Below are 23,173 nucleotides of genomic sequence, written 5' to 3'. Positions count from 1 at the left end.
AAACCCCCCCCCCCCCCCCCCCCCCCCACACACACTCCGAGCATTTGGAGCCAGCCCTGCCTGTCTGCTTTGCCCTGGGGCAGGTGCTGCCAGCTGCCTGAGCTGGAGAAGGGGCTAACACTGCCTGGCTGTTGCCTTGTTCTATTACAGCTGGTTAAATCCACCTCTCAGGTGGAACCTCCCTCCCCCATTCAGCATCTTGGAACCACTGTTTGCCTTGAAGCAAATCCCTGGGGAGGGAATGGTGGCAGGACAAGGGCCCAGCAGCTTCTGAAGCAAACACAGGCCTGGGGAGAACAGGGAGACACACAGCCCTGCAGTTCCCATTCCAGCCAGGCATGGGCCATGGCAACAGTTCACTGTCAGCTCATTAGTCACTGGGTGGTTTGCAAACCAAGGTGGAGCTGGCTCTGGGTTGCTGGGGGAGGTGGGCACAGAGTGGCTGCCCCTGGGACCCACTGGCTTTGAGCCTACCCAGCAGAAACACAGGGCTCTTTTCTGGGACCGGGGACCCTTTTCAGAGACCAGGAGCAGGGCCTAGATTGGGTGGGCAGGGGGTTGCTCCTGTAGCCCAGAAACAGCTGCCTTGGGGGGGTGGCTTTGATACTACCACAACGCCCAGCAGAGGTGAACCGAAACTGATAGGATCAAGGGATGCATTGGCAGATGTGGGGAGCAGGGCTGGGGGAGCTGTGGCTCAGCACTGAAAGCACTGGACCCCCTAGCATGTACCCTCCTCCACATACAACCTCATGGCCCAGGATCCCCCAACTGAGCCCTCCACAACCCTCCCTGGCCCAAGGCCCAGGATCTCCCAGCTGAGTCCCCCATTGTGTGCCACCCCCATGGAGCAGAATTCCCTGTGACCCCTGTCTAGGAGGCTGCCAGAAGGGGTAGGGTCCCCAGCTCTGAGTTGCCCCATCCCAGCCCATCCTGCAGGCCAGCTGCCACAGGCAGAACCTCATTTTTTCACTTTTTATTATAAAAACTCAGTTATCTTTTTTTCCTCTCCACTCGTTAAAATCACATTCAAAAATCGGCCAAAAAATTAATAACTCCGAGAAGAGACGGACCAGAAATCAATATTTACAGACACTGCGAGGGGGGGAGGGGCACCCCCCCAAAGAAAATCGCCCCCCAAGGGGGGAAAAAAGAGCCATTGGCAGAATGGGCAGAACTCATCACACGGGGTTGGGGAGGGGGGCGCATGCAGCACACAGCCAGGTTCGCATGCGGTTTGGGGCTGGGAGACCATGGAGATGTAGAGGAACAGGGGAAGGGAGACCCTTTCCCCACTCCCCTTGCCAAATGCTCCCCCATACCCTGCCCTGTCTCCTACCCGCCATGGAGGGGGTAGAAAGGAACCCAGGGTTAAGTCACCCCAAGAGCCTCTTGCTCTGGGGTGGAGTGGGGGGATTAAGTTATAACACTGAATGGGGGAAGGGAGAGGAGTGGGGTGTCTGGCTGGAGTGATAATACAGGGGGCAATGGATGGAAGGGGGCAGCAGGGCCAACACTCAGACACACAGCACTTGGTGTTGGCACTGGCCCCCCTGCTAGCTGAGTAACATCCCCCCCCCCCCGCAAAGCTCGGCCCCCACCCCAGCCAGCCTGACAGCACTGGCATCAGGCAACTCTTCCTTCTCCTTTGGCACAAGCCCCAGGCACCCCAAAGCTAGGGCCCAGCAAAGTGCCTGTCTCCCTGGGAGGGCAGAGATGTGGCCCAATGGGGGCACTTCCACCTGCACAGACCTGGGTTTGGGTTTGGCATTGCTCATGGGTGAAACGAGTTGCCCAGGTCTGCCAGGTCAGGGACTGGCACCTTGCTATTTGGCACAATTTATTATAAATACTCTGGGGACAGGCATCCCAGCAATGCAATAGCGGGGAGGGTAGGGCTGTGGGGTCAGGACTGAGGGGCAATGGCACAGTGGGAGCAGAAGCCCAGGGCTGGGGGCTGTCGGCGTGGGCAGAGGCTGCTGGGCAGTGGAGGTGCGGGTGTTTGCCTCCATCAGATAATTCACTGTTCATTCCTAATGGGATTCTTCCTCTAGGAGTCAGTGGCCCTCCAGCCTGATCCTGCCAGGCAGTGAAGCTCCTCCCACACCCAACCCCCACCCTTTTGAGCCCCTGGACAATCCTGAGCCACAAGGCTCTCGCATGGCACCATGGGTCCTCAGCCAAGGGACAGCATTGCTGGGGCTGGAATCCCTTCCAGTAAGAGCTGGGAACCAATGGAGAAGGGACTGGAAGCAAGGCCTGTCCCCCATTCCTCAATGCTCACTGCATTCTACAGGGTGGGAAGGGCATGCCCTGGGCCATAACCCCACCGCTGGCAGAGCCCTCTAGCGTGCCAGGGATCTGGGCCATGTGCTGCCTCCCCCTACTCCAGCAGAGCTCTCCAGCACCAGCAGCGATTTGATAATGGAGAGAGAAAGCAGGAAGTTAAGTGCCAAAGAGGAAGTTCCTTCCTGTGATCCTCGCATCCCCCATCCTGCTGGGGCAGGGCCAACATGGCCCCTGCCCCATGAGCTGAGATCGGAAGGAGGGGAGAAATGGATCCAGAAGGCAGGATCCATCCCCAAATCAGGGGAGGGGGGAGTCTGCCCCACTCCTCCAGATGCCCAGCCCCCTCCAGCAGGGGGCAGGGCGGGAGTCACAAGGATCAGCAAATTAACAGTTACGGATCCGCTGGGGGTGCGAGTAAAACCCAACCCAATAAATTAAAGCCAGGGGAGAAGGGGGGGCGCGGGGGTCAGAGGCCATTGGCACTGGAGCGCTGCAGCAGTGGCACCTTGCTGAGCTCCACTATGGGTGAGCGTGGCTTGTTCTTCATCTTGGGCACCCGCTGCAGCAGCTGCTGGGCTTCATGGTAGGCATCGCGCAGCTCCTTCTTCCACTGCACCAGCTCAGGGTCACTCTGCCGGGTTACAGGGGGGGGGGGGGGGGTTAGCCACGGGAGCACCATGGAGAGGTCAGAGGTTAGCCACAGGAGCACCACAGAGGGTCAGAGATCACAGCTGGGAGGGTAGGGTTAGCCACAGAAGCACCACAGAGGGATCAGGGGTCAGCCACAGGAGCAACACAGACGGGTCAGAGATCACAGCTTGGGGGGGCGGGGTTAGCCACAGGAGCACCACAGAGGGGTCAGGGGTCACAGCCAGGGTCAGCCACAGGAGCACCACAGAGGGGTCAGGGGTCAGCCACAGGAGCACCATTGAGAGGTCTGGGCTCACGGACAGGATGCATTATTAACCATGGGGATGGGGAAGGAGCAGCCCCAGGGAGTGGACAACTAGGGGGGGGGGAGAAGCGGGGGAGCAGAGACATGGCATAGCCCTGGCCCAGTAGAGGGGTACCAGTGGCAGGGGAGGGGGCACACTCACATCACACTGCAGGATGAGCTGCCTGTGCTCCCGGGTCTTGAGAAGGATGCATTTGCGCTCCTTAATCTGAGTGTCCTCCACAGACTGGATCTCCTCCATGGTGAGCAGGGATTGCTGCAGGGGTCAGAGCACCAGGGGCATTAGAGAGAGACCACGGCTTCTCCCACCACCATCACCACCACGAACCCCGTCCCCAGGACCCCAGACCCTGCCCTCAGCTCCCTACCGGGGACTCGCCCTCCCCTCGCCACTCCAGCCGGTTGGGGAATAGGTAGAAGTATCGCCGCTGCCATGGTGTCAGGAAGGGGTTGCCCATCTTGGACATGTAGCCGTGCATGATGCAGTCCTTGCCCAGGGCATAGTCTGTGCCAGGGAGAGACAGAGAGAGAGTCAGATATCAGCACCAGCCAGCCATCAACACACAGGGAAGTGCCTGCAGGAGGCGCTGTGGGAAGCAGGGCAGGAATGCTGGCTGTGGGGGCACTTCCCGCTACTCTAGCCTCAGCCTCCCCCAGCGGGGCACACTATAGGGAGGGGGGTTGGCCGTAGGGAAGGTGGGGAGCGGTAGTGAGTGCGGCTGGCCATGTGGGAAAGCTCCCAGCAGCCAGGGGACACTGTAGGGAGCAGGGTAGGCCCTGGTGGAGGATGGATCTCCCAGCAGGGGCACCATGGGGAGCAGGAGCTGGCCATAGTAGGCAATTCCCAGCAGGGGGCACCGTGGGGAGGGAGCTCCCCCACTCACCCTCCTCGTGGCCCAGCTGCTTGTTCTTGGCCTTCTTGCGGGTCTCCAGCTTGTCGGTCTCCGCATTGACAGCGTCGAAGACAGTCTCAGTCACCTCCTGCTGCCAGCGCTCCGAAATGGTGAGCGGAAAGTTGCGGTACAGCTCTTGGTCGCTGTCCAACAGCTGGGGACAGACAGAAAGACAGTAGGTGGGCAGGCAGCTGGGGGATCCCCAAACCTGGGTGGCTGGGTATCCCCCACACCCTCTCCTCGCATCAAGCTCTCTGGGGGAAGGGCTGGGTGGTTGGGGGGAAGGTGAAGGGGCCTCCTCTCCCTCCACAAGAGGTAACTGGGCTCAGAGAGAGAGTAAAGGGCCAGGTAGGAAGCAATGTTCCCCCTCTAATTTTTCCCACGCATGTGCAGAATGCATATTGGTGCACATAACAAAATTCATGTGGTGGGGCTGTGGCAGCAGATTGGAGTGCGAGGGAGGGGAAGAGAGGGCTGGGGATGAGCGGCCAGGACTGGGGCAGAGGGTTGGGGTGCAGAAAGGCTCTGGCTGGGGGTACACGCTCTAGGGTGGGGCCAAGGATGAGAGGTTTGGGGTGCAGGTTGCCTGGTGGCTATGGCAGGGAGAGATGACTCCCCTCAGCTCTCTCTTCCTGCAGCAGCATCTGGGCTGTGTGGGGAGAGGCACCTCTCCCCCAGCCGCAGCAGGTCTGGGCTCGTGCTGGGAGAGAGGATGGGAGCCCACATGGCCGGGCCCAGCCCCGCCCTTTCCAGCCAGGGGAGCTGTGATAATCTGCGTGAGGTCCCTCTGGTACCTTAATGCCTTTTGTGTCCTCTTCATCGAAAGATCCGATGTCGAAGGCGTCGGCCGCGTTCACCTCCCCACGTGGCGGGATCAGGGGTGGTGGGTACTGCGGGGTCAGGAGAGGCATTAGAGAACTTGGGGGAACAGGACAGCAGCACCCGCCATATGCCCTTGTCCCTCTCCTTCCCCAGCTGCTCTCCCTACCCACCCCACTTACCTTCTGTAGGAAAACCATCTGCCAGTCCAGGCTCTGGAAGAAGGGATCTTCCTTCACCTCTTGTGCCCTGGGGAGGAAGACCAGGGGCGAGGTGGGTCAGCAGAGCTGCCTGAGGGTCCCTCTGGCCCCCCACATGAGGGGCAAAGGATGCTGCAACCTATGCTGGAGCCAAGGGGTCCAATTCTAGCAGGGGAAGGACTGGAACATGGGGGTAGAGGCAGGGAGAGATGGGACTTCCATGCCAGCAGGGGGAGCTCTGGGGCTACCTGTTCTAATAACACAGTGACTGTATTTCTGTAGGTCCTATGCAAACAGCACCACTCAGGCTGAGGGATGGGTCTCTTCCAGTTGGGGGACGGTAGCCCAATGCACCCATCCTTCCTGGGCTGGCTCCTGCCACATGCTTGCTGGGTCCCCAGGATGTGGCAAAGCCCCCCTGCTCCCCAGTCACAGACTCACCCATGCCCCATGCAGCCCAGCCTCCGGTTGACGTCTCTTTGAAGCAGTCCTTCCAGCAGGGAGCGCAGCTCAGGTGAGAAGGAGTCAGGCAACTCTACAGGCTGTGGGGGAGGGGAAAGGATTATCTTATGAAGTGAGGCCAATTTAATGGGGACAGACCCTTCCCGGGGCTAGAGGGACACCGCGGTTCCAAAACCAGCCAGCAGGGGGCAGCTGTGCGCACACACGCGCGCGCGCACACACACACAAAATCCCAGCCAGCAGGGGGCAGTCTCATACACACAGCCACACTGGCGCTCCACTTTGCTCAGGGGCTGAAGGGCGCGGCCAGGCTCGGGTCCCTGGAGTGGGGTGTGTATGGCTGGGTAGGCAGGGCACTGGCTGAGGACCAGAGGGATGAGCAGCAGGTAAAAGGGGCTCAGAGCTGAAGAGCAGGGCTGTTCCTGGCCCGGAGCGACAGGGCACTGGCTTGTGCAGATGGGTCGGGGCCCTTTCTCCACGCAGCCCTGAGGAGGGCAGAGATCCTGTCTGCCCCTTATCCCCTTGCCAGAGCTCCCCCACTCACCATGGTCAGGGTCATGCGGTCGATCTCATGCTTGTCCTTGGTCTTGTGCTGCCGGAAGGGGCTGTGCCTGCGATGGGAGGGGAGAGGTGGTCAGACGCTGCCCAGCCATACCCCTGCCCCACGGGTGCCTCTGTCCCACATGCACCTCCTCCTTCCCCCAAGATCGCTTGCTCACTCACCCCCTCAGCAGCTTGAAGAGCATGCAGCCCAGGGAGAACCAGTCAGCACTGCTGTCATACGCCACACCCTTCTGCAGCACCTCAGGTGCCATGTACCCATGTGTGCCACTGTGGGAGCATGTGGGGGGAGAGAGAGACAGACAGACAGAGAAGGGGGTCAGAGTACAACAGAGCCATGGCCAGCCCAGGGACTGCAGTGCAATACTCTCCCTGCAGGAGGCGCCAAAGAGCCATCACTGAACCACTACAAACCCAGCCTCTCCCAGCAGGGGGCGCTGCAGGGGGCAGGACAAGAGCACTGGCTGTGAAGGGAGCTCCCAGCTACTCCCACCCCAGCCTCTCCCAGCCTGGGGCACTGTAGGGAGCCGGCAGGGGGCACTGACTATGAAGGGAGCTCCTGGACACTCACACACTGGCATGAGGCTTCTTCTTGGAGAAATCACAGGCCAGTCCCAGGTCTGAGATCCTGACGTGACCGAACTCGTCCAGCAGGATGTTTGCTGGCTGCAGAGAGAGGAGAGCAGCCCCATGAGCTGGGGTGATGGGACCCTGGTTGGGGATTGAGGGGAAATGCAGCATCTGAAATGCTCTGCGAATGGAAGGGAAGCCAGCCGGTGGGAGCTGGGCAAAGCCAGTCCCTCACTCCTGCCATTCTCCCCTTAACTTCACCAACCATGGAGGTGGGGTCCTGGAATGGGGGCTCTGCTCTCACCCTGAGATCTCCAAGCACCACGTCCCATAGGGGCTGAGCAGGTGGGAACCCCAGGAGGGAGTAGGCAAGGTTACCCTGAGGCCCCAGCATGGAGGAACCCCCGTGGTGGAAGGGTGGAACTCCGGGACGGGGCAGGTTTACCTTAAGGTTCAGGTGTGAAAGGATGGGAGGTACCAGTGGTGGGAGGAGGAGGGTGTGATGCTGGCAAACCAGGTGCCGGCTCTTGCCAAGGCTTTAAGCCTCAGCCGAGCACAGACATATTCATCATTGGAAACCTGTCCACCTCACCTGTGTGTCAGTATGGGTCAGACTGGTGCTTATAAAAATGTATTTAGATTTCATGAAATGCTTGTACGTTGCTACATGTATTAATCCTGCTTATAACGTCTGTATCCCACGTTGTCAGTTGAAACATAAGTGTTTGCTGTAGAGCTATAAAATTTTTGCTCTGAACCATGTAACTCACCAGACAAGAACAAAACTTTGCATAGTGCAAAATGCTAAATCACTATGAAGGGCCCATCAGGAAGGGCTATCAAAACTAAATGGCTCACTCTGGGACATCACAATGCAAAGACTGCTACTTGCCTCTGCACAAGCTATGTGCAAAAGGCTCACCCCATCAGCCTGAATTCTGGAAGAAGAAAATAAAGATAGCAGACATGAACATTTTTGATCTCTTTGCTGTTTGGCCTCTCACAGGACTGCAGCTAGGAAACAGAAGCAGAGATCCCCAGGGTCAACCTGGGTTAGCCCTAAAAGACATTCAGAGCTCACAGATTACTACATCTCTGTCAGCTTTTGGAACCATAGACTGGAACTCATTGATGTATAATGTCTGCCCGCTTTAATCTGTAAGTAACTCACTCATTTCTTTTTCCTAGTTAATAAATCCTTAGTTCATTTACTATAGGACTGGCTACAGGTGTTGTCTCTGGTGTGAGATCTGAGGTACAGATTGACTTGGGGGAAGTGTCTGATCTCTCAGGACTAGAAGCAACCTGAATATTTTGTGAGCTTTGGTGTACAGCAATGAACCATCACTAAGTCCAGCTGGCATGGAGGCAACATAGACTGGCATGCCCAAGGGGACTGGCTGTGACTCTATGGTAAGACTGGTATAGTGCTTTAGGAGTTCACAGTTGTTTGCGGGGTTGGGGAAACATAATTATAGAACATCCCCACCCCCATGGGTCTCTGTCCTGAGATCGTGAACCACTCCAGTCAGTGTGACAGAGGTCCTGGTGTGGGAGGATGGACAACCAAGGTGGGAGGAGGAGGGGTTACCTTGAGATCCCAGTGTGGGAAGAGGGGACACCCATGGTGGGATGGGGCAGGGCTCCAGGAGGGGATGGGATTACCTTGAGGTCCTGGTGTGGGAGGGTGGGAGACACCCCTCCGTGGTGGTGGGGGGGGAGGGGGCTACCTTGAGGTCCCGGTACACCACAAAGCGGTTGTGCATGTGCTCCAGGCCCAGGATGATCTCGGCAGCGTAGAAGCGCATCTCGGCCTCAGAAAAGACCCCGTGCTGAGACAGGTGGTAATGCAAATCGCCCCCTGCATGAGAAACAGCCAACATCCTGGTCAACACAAGGCCCTGCCCCACAGGAAAGACAGTGTGGGCAATGCAGGGGGTGGCAGTGTTGCCTAGTGGCTAGAACACCAGGCTACGAGCTATAACTCCTGGGTTCAATCCCCAGCCCTACCACAGGCTCCTTGGGCAAATCACATCCCAGCTTCATGCCCCGGTTCCCCTCCCGCTCTTTGCCTGTGTGGTCAGCAAGCTCTTTGGGTATACACTATCTCACTAAGCGTGTGCAGCACCAGACAGTGGCACCTAGCTTGAGACCAGGTGCATTATTAGTTGTAAGGGGGGGCAGTGTGGAGGCTGGGGGGTTCCCCAAAAATAGCAGAGGGTTCTCACCATTCATCAGGTCCAGAATGAAGCTGAGTTTGTCAGGGGTATGGAAGGCGTAGGACATACACACAATGAAGGGGCAGTCCTGGTGTGAAAGGGTGAAATGAGTCACCCACCAAAAGAGGGAACCCCAGAATCTGCACCACCACCGGCTCCCCTCCCCTACAACATGATCCACCCCCCCACATGCTCCATCCCTCCTTCACACTTCTCCCTACATGCTGCCCCCTACATTCCCCCTTGCACTACCCTCCCATAGATTCCCCCTCCCTCCACATTACCCCACGTGCTGCCCGCACCCCTCTTCAATCCTCTCTGTGTGTGCTCCCACCCCTTACATGTTTCCCCCTCAAACTCTCTGTCCCCCCCATGTGCTTCCGACCACTCACCTGCACCTCCCTTGCTCTGAGCACACTCACTCCTGCCCTCCCCTGTGCTAACTTCCTTCACTGCTGTCCCCAGACCCAGGTCCCTCCTTTACCACAGATCAGGCTTGCCCTGTTCTGACGCACCCCCCACCCCGTGTATGCCCTGTGGCAAGGCTGGCCTGGTCAGGCAGGCCCCATGGCTGCAGTGCCTGGCATGTGGAGAGCTGTTCTCACCCCGGTGCTGACGAGAGACAGCATGATGCGCTCATTTAGGGCCAGCGTCTCCCCCTGCTTCATCTTAATGCGCTTCTTGTCCAGACATTTCATGGCATACCTGCCCCGAGAGAGAAAATAATCCCTGCTGCTATCCCCAAAGCAAATCTCCACACTCCTCATCCCTCCGCCCCTGCCTCCCACAGCAAATTCCCTCACCTCAGTACCCTTCCACCTCCCCTGGCAAATCTCCATGCCTGTTGCCCCTGGTATCCCTTCACCTCCCACAGCAAATCCCCACATCCTTCACCCTGGTATCCCTCCACCTCCTATGGCTATGGCAATCCCTTCCCCCACCCTCAAAAAAAAAAATAAACCCTGCGTCTCCCATGGTCATGGTAACCTCAATAATGACCAGTATTCTTTCATCTCTCCTACTTCCACAGTACCCACCTTCTCATTGAAGGTATCCCTCCGCCTGTCATGGGCAGGGCAACACCAGCACCACTGGTATCCTCCCTTGCCCCCGGAACCACCACAACTCTCCCTCGCTCTCACAGCTCCAGCACTCCCCATCCCAGCAGATATCACCCCCCCTGAAACCCAACCGATATCCCTCCAGCTCCTGACTATAATACCCCTCCCCACCAGATATCCCGGTCTCTCCTGGCTATAATACACATGCACTCCCCAGCAGATATCCCTCTGCCTCCTGGCTATAATATCCCCAACCCCAATGCCTATACAATCCCAGCAGATATCCTTCCACCTCCCAAGTATAATATCACTCCTGCCCTGCCCCCCCGATTCCTAGTAGATATCCCTCCACCTCCCAGCTATAATACCCCACCCCCAGGGGAATCCCAGCAGATATCCTGTGCAGTTCATCTCCCAAGGGGCCTCACCCCCAGTGTTGGCTAATTACATTTTGCCTGTATCCGCTTTCCGGCAACCGTACACCTCTCCGAAGCCACCACGGCCGATGATCCGGTGCACGCTGAAGTCATTCATGGTCAGCTGGGCCCACGGCAAGGGGAGAGCGGGGGAGGGTGGGGAGGAATCCAGAGATTAACTGTATTGTACTGTCACAAATTCATAGCACATCGCACAGTGCAGCATGGGCTCTCAGAGCACCCCATGCCTAGGCAGGGAGCGAGAGGCTGGGCTTGGCATTAAGGTCTCAGACTTAGAACTCCTGGATTCAGTTCCCATTTCTGCCACTGACTCCCTGGGTGATGTGGAGCAAGTCGCTCTCTCCCCCAGACCCCATTTGTGCCTCAGTTTCCCCAGATACAAAGCAGGGAGAATAATCCATCCTATGTCTGGATTGCATATTTGGGGGGTGGGGGGAGCAGGAGGCAGGCCCAGCTTTTCTCTGTGTGTGCATGTATGCAGAGCACCCAGCACAATGACAACTATTCATCAGAACAATAGCACCCGTTCCCTAGCCATTCCCACCGATGCAAGGACTTTCATTGTAGAATTGAGGGGAAACCTTCCCTCCGCGCCGTGCTCCCCGTAAGCCCTGGAGGGCAGGGAGGGGGCACCTTGGATTTCAACCTGCATCTGAATTTTGGGGCTCGCACAAGACAAGCCAGGGAGCCCCAACTCGCAGTGTGGCAGGGCTGAGGAGACCCCTTGCCCGCAAGGCCAGGCAGAGAATAGGAGGGTGTGGGACAGATCCCAGGGTGGGGTGATGTTAAAGGAGGGCACTGGGAATAGTTTTAAAGGTGGCATCCCCCAAACTCATCCCTTCACCCTGGGATACCTCCCTCTCCTATGTGTTTAAGGCCCCTGCCCCATCGCTACTGCTCCCCCCAGTTTCCCCCACAATGAGCATAGCCCCAGGGGGTGGGATGATTCGATAGTAGTGGGGTTAGGTTGGGACCCCAGGGCTCCAAAGGGAGCTGGACAGTGGGGCAGGGGCAGTGGGGGTTGCTGTGCCGGGCAAGGGGATGCAGTTCCAGACAAGTCTACTCCCCAAATACAAACCGGCAACCCTCCCAGGCCAAGCCTCCCAAGATGGACTACAGCCCCCTCCCTTGCTCAGGCCAGGCTCCCCCAGACAGAACCTGCCACTCTATAAATACGTGGTGTGCTCACACTCTGAATACTGAGTGCAGTTCTGGTCACTCCAACCCAAAAATTGTAAGTTAGAACTGGAAAAAGCTCAAAGAAGGGCAACAAAAATGATGAGAGGTCTGGAAGAGCTTCCATATGAGGAGAAATTAAAATGACTGGGACTGTTCAGCTTAGAAAAGATACGACTAAGGAGGGATATGCTGGTGGCCTATTAAATCATGACTGGTGTGGAGAAAGCAAATAAGGAAGTGTTATTTACTCCTTTATATAACATAAGAACCAGTGGTCACCCAGTGAAATTACTAGGCAGCAGGTTTAAAAAAAACATAAGGAAGTGCTTCACACAACGCACAGCCTGTGGAACTCTTTGCCAGGATCCCCTGCTCTGGGTGTCCCTGAACCTCTGTTTGCCAGAGGCTGGGACTGGATGACAGAGGATGGCTCACTGGATAACTGCCCTGTTCTGTTCATTCTCTCTGAAGTACCTGGCACTGGCCACTGTCTGCAGACATAATAATGGGCTAGATGACCAGTGGTCTGACCCAGTGTGGCCATTCTTATGCCCTGGGAGACACTCACATGGATGTTCAGCTCCACGTTCTTCCACTGGCAGAAGCGGGTGAATTTGTCACTATAACAAAACAGAAAGAGGTGAAAAAACTATAGAGGCCCCCACAGAGAGACCCACCCATGGGCCTGCAGAGACCCCATCACCCCAGCCACGCAGAGACTGCCCCCACCTAGCCCTGCAGCAAGACCACCCATCCCTCTCACCCAGAGAGACCCCCATAGGCCTACAGAAAGACACCCCATACCTCCTCCCAGAGACCCCTGCAGAGAGAGGTTGCTTATCCCCCCAACCAGAGAGTCCCTCAGTCCTGTTCAGAGACCTTCCCATTCCCCGCCTGCCATGGTCCCTGCAGAAAGAGAACCTCCAGCCCCCAACAGAGATGCTCCCAGCCAGCCCCCACAGCATGTGGCTCCTCTCACCTCTCGATGAATTTCTGGAAGATGGCCCCATGCAGGTTCTGGCAGATCTCCTCAATGTACGGCTGGGGAGACATGGGGGTCAGGCAAGGAAGAGAGGAATCAGCAGGGAACACGACCCACTCCCACTGGGATAGGCCATACCAGGAAATTCCTTTCCCCCGTCCTACCCATACTGGGGCCTCCTCCCCCAGGGGAAGTGGGATGGCCACCCTTCTCTTGGGGACTGTCAACCCCCCTGCTCTCCCCTGCATCAGAGCTTCTTAGTATCTCTCCCTCCCCTGGCCGCCAGGGCAGCCCCACCCCCCTTACCCATCCTCAACAGCAACCCCCTCCCACACAGCTTAAGGAAGGGGCAGGAGACTGGGCTAGAGGGGCTCACTGCTTTGATCTGGTGCAGCTGGGGAGGAAATATTGAGCCAGGTGGACCCATGGGACTGATTGGTGCAGCGCTACCCTAGAGGGGCCCATTGGGCTGACTCGGCACTGAAGGGGGGAGTCCAGTGCCAGAGCAGCCCGTGGGCCTGCTCCAGCACCGCAGGGGGGATCTGGGGATAGAAGGGCCCGTGGGGCTGGCTCGGCACCGAAGGGGCCCTGGGGCTAGAGGGGCTGGACTGGCACCTCAGGGGCCTGTGGGGCTGTCCCTATGGGGTTGGTAGGGAAATGGGGGGTGGGGACACACACCTGGAATAGGTCTGGTGGCACCTGCTTCTTGCTGAGCCGGCTCTGCACATGCTCTGTGGCACTCTTGGAGAAGGGCTGTGGGGAAAGCAGTGGAGAAATGAAAGCCTGTATGGCCCTCACAACCCCTCTTGGGTGGTTAGGGCAGGTCTGCGGGCTGGATTACCCCCACTCCTACCCCACGGTAGCCCACATGGCAGGGCTGGGGCACCAGGGGAGACCCTGGACTGTATGAACAAGGAGAAATCCAACTCTCATGCCAGGATGGGAGGGCTGGGGGAGCAATGTAGGGTCCCTGTCTGGGGCAGGGTCTGTGACTGCTTCAGGATGACCTGTGAGGCAGAGTTCTTGAAGGTCTTGGGGGTCCCTTCTGGAGATTTCTGGGGTCCCCTTGGGCAGGGTCTGTGTTCCCCCTCAGGCAAGGTCTGTGGTGGTTTTTGGGGTGTCCTCCCCGGGCAAGGTCTATGGCAGTTTCTGGGTCCCCCCTGGGGTGGCGCACTCACATGGGAGCAGGACAGCAGCTCCTTCATGATGTACTGGTCAAAAATCTGGCGGCTCTTGGCGGCTCGATCCTCCTCTGAGTCCAGCTTCTCATATTTCTTAATCTGGGAGGCAGTGGGCGCAGTGTCACTATGAGGCAGGCTGCAAAGCCATGGCTGGGAGCCCCCAACACCCCAGAGGGCAGGAGACCCTTCCAGTAGCCACCCTAACACCCCACAGGATGGGAATTTACCCCTTCCCTTCCCTACTATGTGGAGATAGGGAAACCCCAAGGCCTCACCTCTTCATAGAACTCCACGAGTGGCTTGGCCTCCTCCACCTGATTCAGGCAGAAATCCCGGAACAGCAGGTACCCTGGGAAACAGGGAGAGAGTCAGGGCCTCAGAGCCCTGAACCCAGCCCCTAATCTCCAGAGACAGCCAGCCCCCCATCCTGGGGCTGGATAGTAGCCAGCGCCCTCTAGAGGGCAAAGGCCCCAAGTCCCATTCCCTGCACCCCCGAGTCATGCAATCCCTCCTGACTCCCTCAGATCCAGCTCCCATCTATACCAGTGGTAGCAACAGTGGGCTATTTTCTGCCCAGCACCCCTAGTGTGATCACCACCAGAGAGGGCTGATTCCCCACAATGGGACAGTAGCAGCAGGCCTCTCCCCAGAGCCAGGCTGGGCCACGAGGCTCTCCAGGTGGCTCCATCCTAGCCCTGGGGGCCCTGCGGTTAAACGGCTCCAGGTGCTGCCAGCTTCCACCCCAATGGGTAGGCTGCAGTTCACAGGGTTAGCTGGGCAAGAGGCCAGGTGGTGTGGAGCAGGCAGGGGAGTGCAGGGGAGGAGGCAGGGGAGCATGGGGCGTATTGGCGCGGAAACCACAAACGCCAGCGTGGGCGGGGAAGGAAGTGACAGAGGCTTCCTGCTGGAGGCCGTTAGCTACCAATGGCAGAAAGAGGAAGTGTCCCACCATGCCAGCCAGGGGGCCCGGGGAAAAAAAACCACTGGGGACCCCCAGCCGCTTAGAAGCCCCTGCCTGACTAGTGGATCCTGGCCTCTATCTCCAAGCCCCCTGGCAATCTCCATTTCTGACCTTCCCCCATGGATCCCCACCCACCAGAGACCCAATCCCCCTCACAAACCCAGCCCACCGGGGACTCCTCCCCTCTCCCAATCCTGACGCCACCACCCAAGAGATCCCAACCTACCAGGTACCCTCCACTCCCAGGAAGTCCCAACTAACTAGGACGACTCTGGATTCCAAACCCCAAACCAATCCCACTCCAGCCCCCAACACCAACTCCAAACCCAAACCCACTGGGGAACCCCAGCCTCCTCTCAGCCCCCACCAAAACATGACACCCTCAACCCCCACCCCGCCACACAGCTCTACCCACCCAACAAACCCACCCCCCGATCCCAAACCCACCCTTCTCCCAGCTCACCACCTGATTGGGGTCACCACCTGACCCTTCCCTCCACCCCCACCCTGGGATTCTCCCCCCCAGCTGGAAAATTTCACCAAGTGCCCCCGCTTTTCCAGTCCATGCCCCCTGCACCAGCCAGAGACCCAGGAGAGGGGGATGGGAACTGCCCAAGCCACACAAAGAGGAAGGAGAATTTCCTCTTGCACTTCAGCACTCTCTATCCGTGTTTACAGCCAGCCTCTTGCCTTCCCCTGAGCTGGAGCTGTGGAGCAAGGAGCACGGCCTCCACAGCTGTAGTGGCGCCCTTCAATCCCAACCCGCAGCCCCCATTAGTCCAGTGCTGGGCTCTCTCCGACAGCTCTGCTGTTGTCCCTCAATCCTAACCCTCCCAGACACACAGTTACACCAAGGGCCTGGGGAGAGGGGGATGTGCATGGGTGTATCTGTATGTGTGTCTGTGCATCCCCTGCAGCACTTCACCTCCACCCTCTCCACTCACCGATCTTCTGAAAAAAGATCTTGTCAAAGGTCACTTCGCCCCGGTCCTCCAGGTATTTCTGCATGACGCTGCGGATGCTGGCAAGACACGCAGCACACAGGAGATTAATTGGGATACCCACTCCTCACTCCTGTTCCCTCCCCCAGTAGAAACCACCTGAGCCCATTTGGATTCTGGATCTACATGCCTGGGGCTGTCAGAACAGGCATCTCCCCACCACAGCCTCAGGCTTTCCCATGTTGGGGATCTTAATATATGCTTTCCCCCCTGAACCGAACCTTCTTTGACGTTCCAATATTTATTAGTTTGTTAAATTCCAGCTCCCTTTAAGACTCTTCCCTCCCTTCAGTAGCTGCCTCCAGCTACAGTTTCACCAAGTTTTTTAGGTGAAAATTTCCTTGTTTCTTTGTTTAAACAACAGCCACATGGCACCATTAGTCACTCACTAGCACATCCATTAAGTAGTCATCAAAGGCCCCTGTTAAGACCAGAGCCCCATCGTGCCAGGCATAGTACACTCTTGAAAGAAATGCCCTCCACCCTTAGGATCTCCCAATTCAGCTACACAGGACAAAGGCCAGGAACAGAAACTGAGTCACAGAGACAGGAAGGGACTGGCCCATGGTCACCCAGCCTCACCCACTAGCCCCCGCTGCCTCCTGATGCTGACAGGTGAACTGGCTGCATCATGGTTTGTTTCTGAGCAGTGCAGAACTGGGTCCAGACCTCCAGCATAACTCCATCGTTTTCCATCTGTCTCGGGCTCATCTGACCCCCATCACTGCTCCAGGTGAGAGCCTCGTGATCTTTAATGGATTTAGTGTCCCAATGCCCCTGGGAGGGAGGAAAGTGCTGGTAGCCTCATGTTCCAGATGGGGACACTGAAGCAGAGAGCAGCTGAGTGATGTGCCCAAGATCACATAGGGAGGAGGAAGGAATTGAAAGCAGGTCTCCTGCCTCCCAGCTTAACACCTGAGCCACTCCCTCTTTTAGCGGCATGGCCACTGAGTCAGGCCAGGTTCCTTGAGTTCAACATGAGGCCCAGCCCAGCCAAGCCAGAGCTGCAGGCTGTATAATGTCCTTTAATCCAGCTGGTCCCTGCAGGGCTTGGGCCAGAGACCTCTGCCATGGCTGGGTGAGAGTGGCCGGAGTCCTGTGGGGCTCAGCAGGTCTGCCCATAACTCTTAAAGCCCACCAAGATCCAGCTGGTGCTTCTACGATGCTTGACCAGGCTGCCAAAATCTCACCTTAGGGAACATCCCACCTGCCCAGCGTATCCATGGGCAGCTCCCCAAGGGGCATGAACCCCACTGCAAGACAGCAGCTGGCACCTGGCACACCTGAGCAGGAAGACACCAGGCCTTGTGGCACAAGGAACATCTCAGACCACAAGGAAAGTCAAGTCTGGTGTCTTGGAGATGGAGGGAGGCTGCTACCTCCATTCCCACCCACAGGGAGGGGTGGGGGTTTGCAACATCCTCCTCCAGGATCTGCACAAATAGGGCCTGACAGTGCTCAGGGCAAACAGAACTTAAGCTGTGCTGGACTCCTGGGTTCTCTGGGAGGGGTGTGGGGTCCAGTCATTAGAGTTGGGAGGGCGGGGCTCAGAGCCAGGACTACTTCATTCTCTCCAACCTCTGGGAGGAGAGTGGAGTCTAGTGGTTAGAGTAGAGTGGGCTGGAATTCTATTCCTGGCTCTGTGGCAGACACTCTGTGTGACTGTCATCTCTTGGTGCCTGAATTCTCCATTGGTACAGCAGGGATGACTACCCTGGCATGGTCTGCCAGGTCTATGCAGACTGAGCTCTTTGGAGCAGGGGCTTTCTCACCAAATGTCCATGCAGCACCTGGCACAGCATGGCCCTGGCTGCAGTTGAGGCCTCCTAATGGCTACTGAAAGGGGGATAAAAGTGAAAGCTCTGGTCCAGAACTGCCCACTAGGAGGCTCCTTGCACCTCCCCATGAAGCAGCCAGACGTGAGCATTGTTGGAGACGGGATACTGGGCTAGATGGGCCCCTGCTCTGGACATGCCCGTATGGCTACAGGCCTTTCTGAAGGTCCCTGCTGACCCATGAAGCCCTGCCCATGAAGGTGCCATCCTCCCCTGGCCCTGCCAAGGGCAGCAGCACTCTGACCTTTTAACAGACCATGGGCCAAAGAACTAAGGTCAGGTGCTTGCACTGGCCAGGCCTTTTGTGCTGGGGCAGCCAAGGGCTCCTTTGGCCTCGGGTGGCGGGTAGGGTGGGGTGGCGTGTATGTATCTCTGCTGGATTTTTGCGGGTGTGGCCAGAGCTGGTGTCAAGGCCCTGTGAGGTACTGGAGTAGCCCTGAGGCTACTCTTGATGACACCAAAGAGAATGGAAACCTGGCCCCAACACTGATCAGCCCCAATCAACTGAACTGCTGCCCTCTGGCCTCGCCCCCTTACTGGACATCCAGGAGGACTCGGCCCCTCATCTTTCCAGCTTCCCAGGTCTCAGGGTCTTGGGAGAATTCACCAACACCTGGAACTGAAAACTCTCCCCTGTCCTGCATGCCAATGGGAAGATGGGAGGAACCTTCCCCAAGGCTGGGCCAGGGGTTCCCTCAATGACAGAGGAGGACCTCAGCCTTGGCATAACAGGATGGGGGGTCCCTGGGAGCCACATTTCAGTTCTGGCCCCAGTCCGATCCTTAAAGACTGGCTCTGTCAAGACATTTCAATACCTCCCTGCAGCAGGAGCTCTGGGCTTGATCTGTCATTCACAGTTATTGCCAATCTCCCAGCAGATCTCCCCTCAATCCCAACCCAGAAACCTGGGCTAGCCCAGCCCTGGCCTCCCCCACATAGCTCTGCCGCTGCCCCTCCATCCCACCTTGCAGCCCCTCTGCTATCCAAGCTCTGGGCTCCTCCCTGAGCTCCGTCAATGTCCCTCAATCCCAGCCTACTGCCCCCTGCTACCCTCGCCCTGGGCTCCCCCCCAGACGCACCAGGCAGTGCCCTGCTGCATGCCCGTGGCTGCTGTGAGCAATGCCAGCACGGCAGAGGGTTCTGTTTCCCTGATTGGCTCTGGCTCCAGGATTTTCATCTCTAGCCTCTCCAAATCAATCTGGAGGGGCAGGCAAAAAAGAGGAACCCTTCTGGCAGGGTCCTATGGTGGGAGAGGAGTGCCTGGGGGGCAGGAGGCTCGACCCTTCCCCCCACCCCACCCAGCACCTCTGTGGCCAGTGTGAGCCCAAACCCAAAGGGCGTGGGGGAGCAGGGTAGGGTGACTGGGCAGGAGTAGATGTGGGGGGGGGGGGTGTCACACAGAAGCCCCTGCACCCCCTACTCCACCCCACAGCCATATTGGACGTGAGGTAGCACATCCCTCTCAACCAAATTCCTGGCCCCATGGGGTCACAGCTGGTTCGGCATGGTGGGACCCCATCATGCCCCTCCCCCCCAGCAGGCCCTGCCCCTCACACCTCTGGCCCCCTGTGCCATCCCCTCAGAATCCAGGCCCGAGGCAGCAGCTGGCAGTGACTTTCCCACAGGCCTGGCTGGTGGGATGCAGGGGAAGGAGGGCTGGCTGGGCTGGCCCGGCCCAGGTGTGAGCCACCAGAGGCTTCCAGGGAAAACATAGAGGAGGGCGCTGTGGGGATCAAAGGGAAGGGGCCCCTAGCCCCTAATCCACCCCTCATTCACCCAGCCCCCCCATCCACTTTACAAACCCAAAGTCACCTCCACATAGGAGACACCCCCCCACCTCCGCCACATCTCCCCCAGAGATCCATTCCCCACCCCACCCCTTAAAGCTACCCCAGTGCACAAAGATGGTCAGCTCCCAACACCTCCCGAGGTCCATTCCCCACAGTAAGGGCACTACGCATCACTGGGACGGCCATCCCATGTAGGGGTAGGGCAGTGCAGGGAGCCAGCTCCCTGCAGTGCCAAGACTCAGCAGCAGTCTCTGCCCACAGCTCTCCCCAGAGCGGACATCTGGGTAAAGCCCAGCTGTAACTCCTCTCCAGGACAGGGGGGGGCCCTAGGCTACCATCCCAGACATCTTATCACAGCTACAGAAAACGCCTCTGCTCCCCTCACCCCCCAGCACACAGGCCTGGCCCCTCCACACCCCCACTGCACCCCGGAACACAGGCCTGGCCCCTCCCTGCCCCTACTGCACCCCAGCACACAGGCCCAGTCCTCACAAGGCCTACCCTGCTCCCACACAGTGACGTGGGGCAGCGTAGTTGGGGTGGGGGAATCTTCAGTTAAGTAAGGGTCTGTGGTCAGACAGGCCTGGCTCTAGGGAGCAGGGCAGGGGGCCCCATCCAGCCACGGCCCCTATGGGCCCAGCACAGAGAAATCTGGAGTTCAAGCAGCCTCTGGTGCTTCTAGGGACTCCTAGCTAAAAAGGGTCTCCCTACCATCCCCATGGGCACCTGCCCACTTTGGAGAAGCTGGAGACAGGGGACTGGAGCTTGGCTGGCCCTAGGGCCTGCTCCCCCCAGGCCATGGGAGCAGAGGAAGCTCAGCAGCTGGGAGATGGATGCTCTCACACATGTGCTCATGAGGGTGGAAACGCACAGCTCCACACCAGTAGCCTAGGCCTGTGTGACTGCCAGGCAGTACCAGGCCCCTGCCCGCCACCCAGACCAGGCCCCGTGCTGCCCCGGCTTCCCCTCTGCTCCCAGGTGTCACTTCTGGCCAAGTCAACCCCCCGCCCACGCCTGGGCCTTGACTGTCATTGCTCTGTGCTCAGTGAGGAGCCCTGACTCTGAGCTCCCCTCTCCCTTGCCCTGCAGCCCCAGACAGGGCAGCGCAAGGCCAGGGTCTTTGCTGGAAGGGATGGGGTTGAAGAGTAGGGACTGGTGGGGATGGGGGCCTCCATGGGTCCAGCTTTGTGCTGGGGCAGGGGGCTGTCCTATCTACAGCCCATGAGAACAGGAAATCAGCCGAAGAGGGGGTCGGCCCTGGGCTCTTCACTCTGCAGCTCTCCCCTCCCACCCCAGAGCCAGCTGCATTTCGATGACTTTCTCTGCCCCATTCTCCCTGAAGCCAGGTTGATGCCCGGCATTGGCAAAGGCCAAAAAACGTGCCACATATGCTATCGTACGTCTGTTCCACCATAGGCTACCCTGATCCCCAAGCCCTTGTTAAGTGCCACTAGCTTGTTAAATAGCATGGATATTGCACATGGGGTTGGAAGTAGGGTGCTGGGCACAGATGATCCTTAGCACAGATTGCATCTCGAACCCTACTGCGTGTCTCTCACAACCATTAGACAGTAGCTAGTGCAGCCCTGCTGCACCGTTGTGTCTAATGCATGCCCGCATGTAGTCAGCTGTGCAGATCAGCCCATGGCAGGTACAGGGCATCTGATCTGCCAGGATCATGTTGGGCACCCAGGGGCTGTTCTTCAGAGCCTCCCAAGCACAGGGAGATCACAGCCCTGGTGCTGGGAACTGACAGATACAAAGGAGGAGGGGGTGGTGTGGGGAAGGGTCTCTGGGTTTTAAAGGGGGTGGGGAGGGGGTCAACTCAGACCCTCCTCTCCCATCTCCCTGGGGTTGGAGAGCAAGACATAAGAGCCTGGAAGAAAACAGACTAATGGAAAACTATCCAGGCTACAGGGGGGAAACAATCAGGAAGACACAACCTGGACAGGGCAGTGTGTGCCAGTCTTCCCCAGTAACACACAGCTCCCCCCAACACACACTCACAGAACCATGCCACTTCGCTGCCCCCATGCCCAACTTGGGGCGCCCACTCTGCTCAGGTCAAGACACCTTGCAGGGAGCTGTGTGTGTGTGGGGGGGTCCATTTCCAACCAAAGGGCCAGCAAGGCCCAGCTGGGCTGCCCCACACCTGCCCCCAGCTCACCTGGGCTCAGGTAACAGGATCTTCTTGCTGGCCCGGGCTGCAGGGGTAGATTTGCTTTTCTCCATGGCCATCAAGTAGCTCACATCCGCTAGCACCGCTTCCAAGTCGGCCATCTTGCCAGGCAATCTTCTCTCTTCTCCTCCCCCACCCCTTGTTTTTTAAATACCTTAAGAGATTATTAATTTTTGAGTCTCCGGCCTCAGCGGCCGACCGAGCCCCCTCTCTGCCCCTCTAGATGCCGAGAGGGTTGGGGTGGGAAAAAGAGGGGGGTGTTGTTTCCCCACCCCTTTCACCAACAGATCCACATGATGCCTTGCAGCTACAGCCCCTTCCACTTCTTCCTTATTTCTGATCGGCTTCACCTCCTCTGCTAGCGGCTCCCCTTCCTCTCTGAGGCGCTGTGCGTGTTTGCAGGAGAGGCGGGCCTGCCTTGCAGTGGATGCGGCTCAGGGTTTACTTGTCTCCCACCCCCTTGACAACTGCTTCGGTTTCTGAGTTGTGTGTCTGTGTGGATCTGCTGGTGCAAGCAGCGGGCAGGGCCAGCCGAAGGGAGTGCCAGGAGAGGGGCACGAGCGTTGGAGGGGAAGAAAAAAACCCCGCGCCAAAGCCACCGCAAAAATAACAATCCGATAAAATGTCAGGTCACTAGGTCATTAAAAGAGAGAGAGGCAGGATCGACGGGTTCCGCAACGCTTCCTCCTGCCCTGCCTGGTCGCCACACTGGCTACAGCACAGGCTAGCTTAGGTCTCTCTCCGGCTGCAGCTTAAAGCAACAGTGCCCTGAAAAAGGGAAGCAAAGGGAGGCAAAAGATTGAACGCTGCCCTCTGGAGGTTTTGTGTTAGCCCTTCGCCCACCCATACTGCATGTTAGGCTCGGGTGATCGCAGTGCGTGCAATGGGGGCAGGTTGGCAGAAGCAAGGTTCCAGCATGCCTGTGTGTCGGGTGTCACCCATGCACAACCGAAGTGACTCTTTGGCCCCCTGCACCTGGCAGCCAATCGGCCTGCACACCTGCGGGATAGTAGGAGGGAGCTTACAGTAGCATCTAAAGGCCCCCAAGAAAGGAACAGGGAGCCGTCCCTTTTGGGGAGGAGTGCCTCATAAAAACCTGCAAAGCCCATATACTTTGTCCTCCTTTGAGTCCCCCTTGGCCGTGATGCCTGCAACAAACAAACAAACAAACAAACAAATTGGCTAGTGAGCAGCTGGGTGGCTTACTACGCTAATCAGGTCTGTCAGCCCATGAGCCCCCTTTCTTGAGCACCTGCCCTTGTTATCTTAGCTCATACCCTGAGATTGTAAGCACATTGGGGTAGGGAGAGAGAGTCATTGTGTCAATGTACAGTGCCCAGAATCACTGCTCTGTTTGAGAGGCCAGAGCAACTCACCCAGGGGCACGGTAGAGTCCTCCATCGCTTGGGGTCTTTAAACGGAGATTGGGCGTCTTTCCAAAAGATCTAGCTCAAGCACCAGTTCTGGTATTGATGCAGGAAGCAGTAGGGGGAGGGCTGTGGCCTGGGTTATGCAGGAGGTGAAACTAGATGATCTCAGTGGTCTTTTCTGGCTTTAAAAATCTATAAATCTGTAATATATACAGCTGCCACCACTATC

The 23,173-nt window shown here is 57.9% G+C and overlaps 1 protein-coding gene across 2 annotated transcripts in view; it reads right to left on the bottom strand.

Moving 5' to 3' along the window:
• The window catches only part of GRK2 (G protein-coupled receptor kinase 2), a 24,223-nt gene extending 1,885 nt beyond the window's left edge, over nucleotides 1-22,338 (bottom strand). Inside the window, exons 1-21 of one of the 2 annotated variants that reach the window (XR_012655727.1) lie at nucleotides 21,563-22,338; nucleotides 15,714-15,790; nucleotides 14,084-14,157; nucleotides 13,806-13,907; nucleotides 13,306-13,380; nucleotides 12,625-12,686; nucleotides 12,214-12,265; nucleotides 10,478-10,569; nucleotides 9,574-9,673; nucleotides 8,978-9,056; nucleotides 8,480-8,610; nucleotides 6,751-6,845; nucleotides 6,342-6,449; nucleotides 6,163-6,229; nucleotides 5,598-5,698; nucleotides 5,139-5,205; nucleotides 4,932-5,027; nucleotides 4,129-4,291; nucleotides 3,613-3,749; nucleotides 3,387-3,500; nucleotides 2,795-2,920 (exon numbers count right to left, since the gene is read on the bottom strand). Coding sequence is in view for 1 of the 2 variants with exons in the window: in XM_032794961.2 (XP_032650852.1) it covers nucleotides 2,756-2,920; nucleotides 3,387-3,500; nucleotides 3,613-3,749; nucleotides 4,129-4,291; nucleotides 4,932-5,027; nucleotides 5,139-5,205; nucleotides 5,598-5,698; nucleotides 6,163-6,229; nucleotides 6,342-6,449; nucleotides 6,751-6,845; nucleotides 8,480-8,610; nucleotides 8,978-9,056; nucleotides 9,574-9,673; nucleotides 10,478-10,569; nucleotides 12,214-12,265; nucleotides 12,625-12,686; nucleotides 13,306-13,380; nucleotides 13,806-13,907; nucleotides 14,084-14,157; nucleotides 15,714-15,790; nucleotides 21,563-21,675 (2,070 nt within the window). In the remaining variant the exon portion in view is untranslated. Of the gene's footprint in view, nucleotides 1-944; nucleotides 2,921-3,386; nucleotides 3,501-3,612; nucleotides 3,750-4,128; nucleotides 4,292-4,931; nucleotides 5,028-5,138; nucleotides 5,206-5,597; nucleotides 5,699-6,162; nucleotides 6,230-6,341; nucleotides 6,450-6,750; nucleotides 6,846-8,479; nucleotides 8,611-8,977; nucleotides 9,057-9,573; nucleotides 9,674-10,477; nucleotides 10,570-12,213; nucleotides 12,266-12,624; nucleotides 12,687-13,305; nucleotides 13,381-13,805; nucleotides 13,908-14,083; nucleotides 14,158-15,713; nucleotides 15,791-21,562 lie in introns of those variants that run through there. The other variant, XM_032794961.2, reaches the window with a different exon arrangement.
• Between the last annotated feature and the right edge of the window lie 835 nt (nucleotides 22,339-23,173).

Source organism: Chelonoidis abingdonii, chromosome 4 (genome assembly GCF_003597395.2).
Source record: "Chelonoidis abingdonii isolate Lonesome George chromosome 4, CheloAbing_2.0, whole genome shotgun sequence".
Classification (NCBI taxonomy): Eukaryota; Metazoa; Chordata; order Testudines; family Testudinidae; genus Chelonoidis; species Chelonoidis abingdonii.
This window is presented reverse-complemented; position numbering and strand designations above follow the sequence as displayed.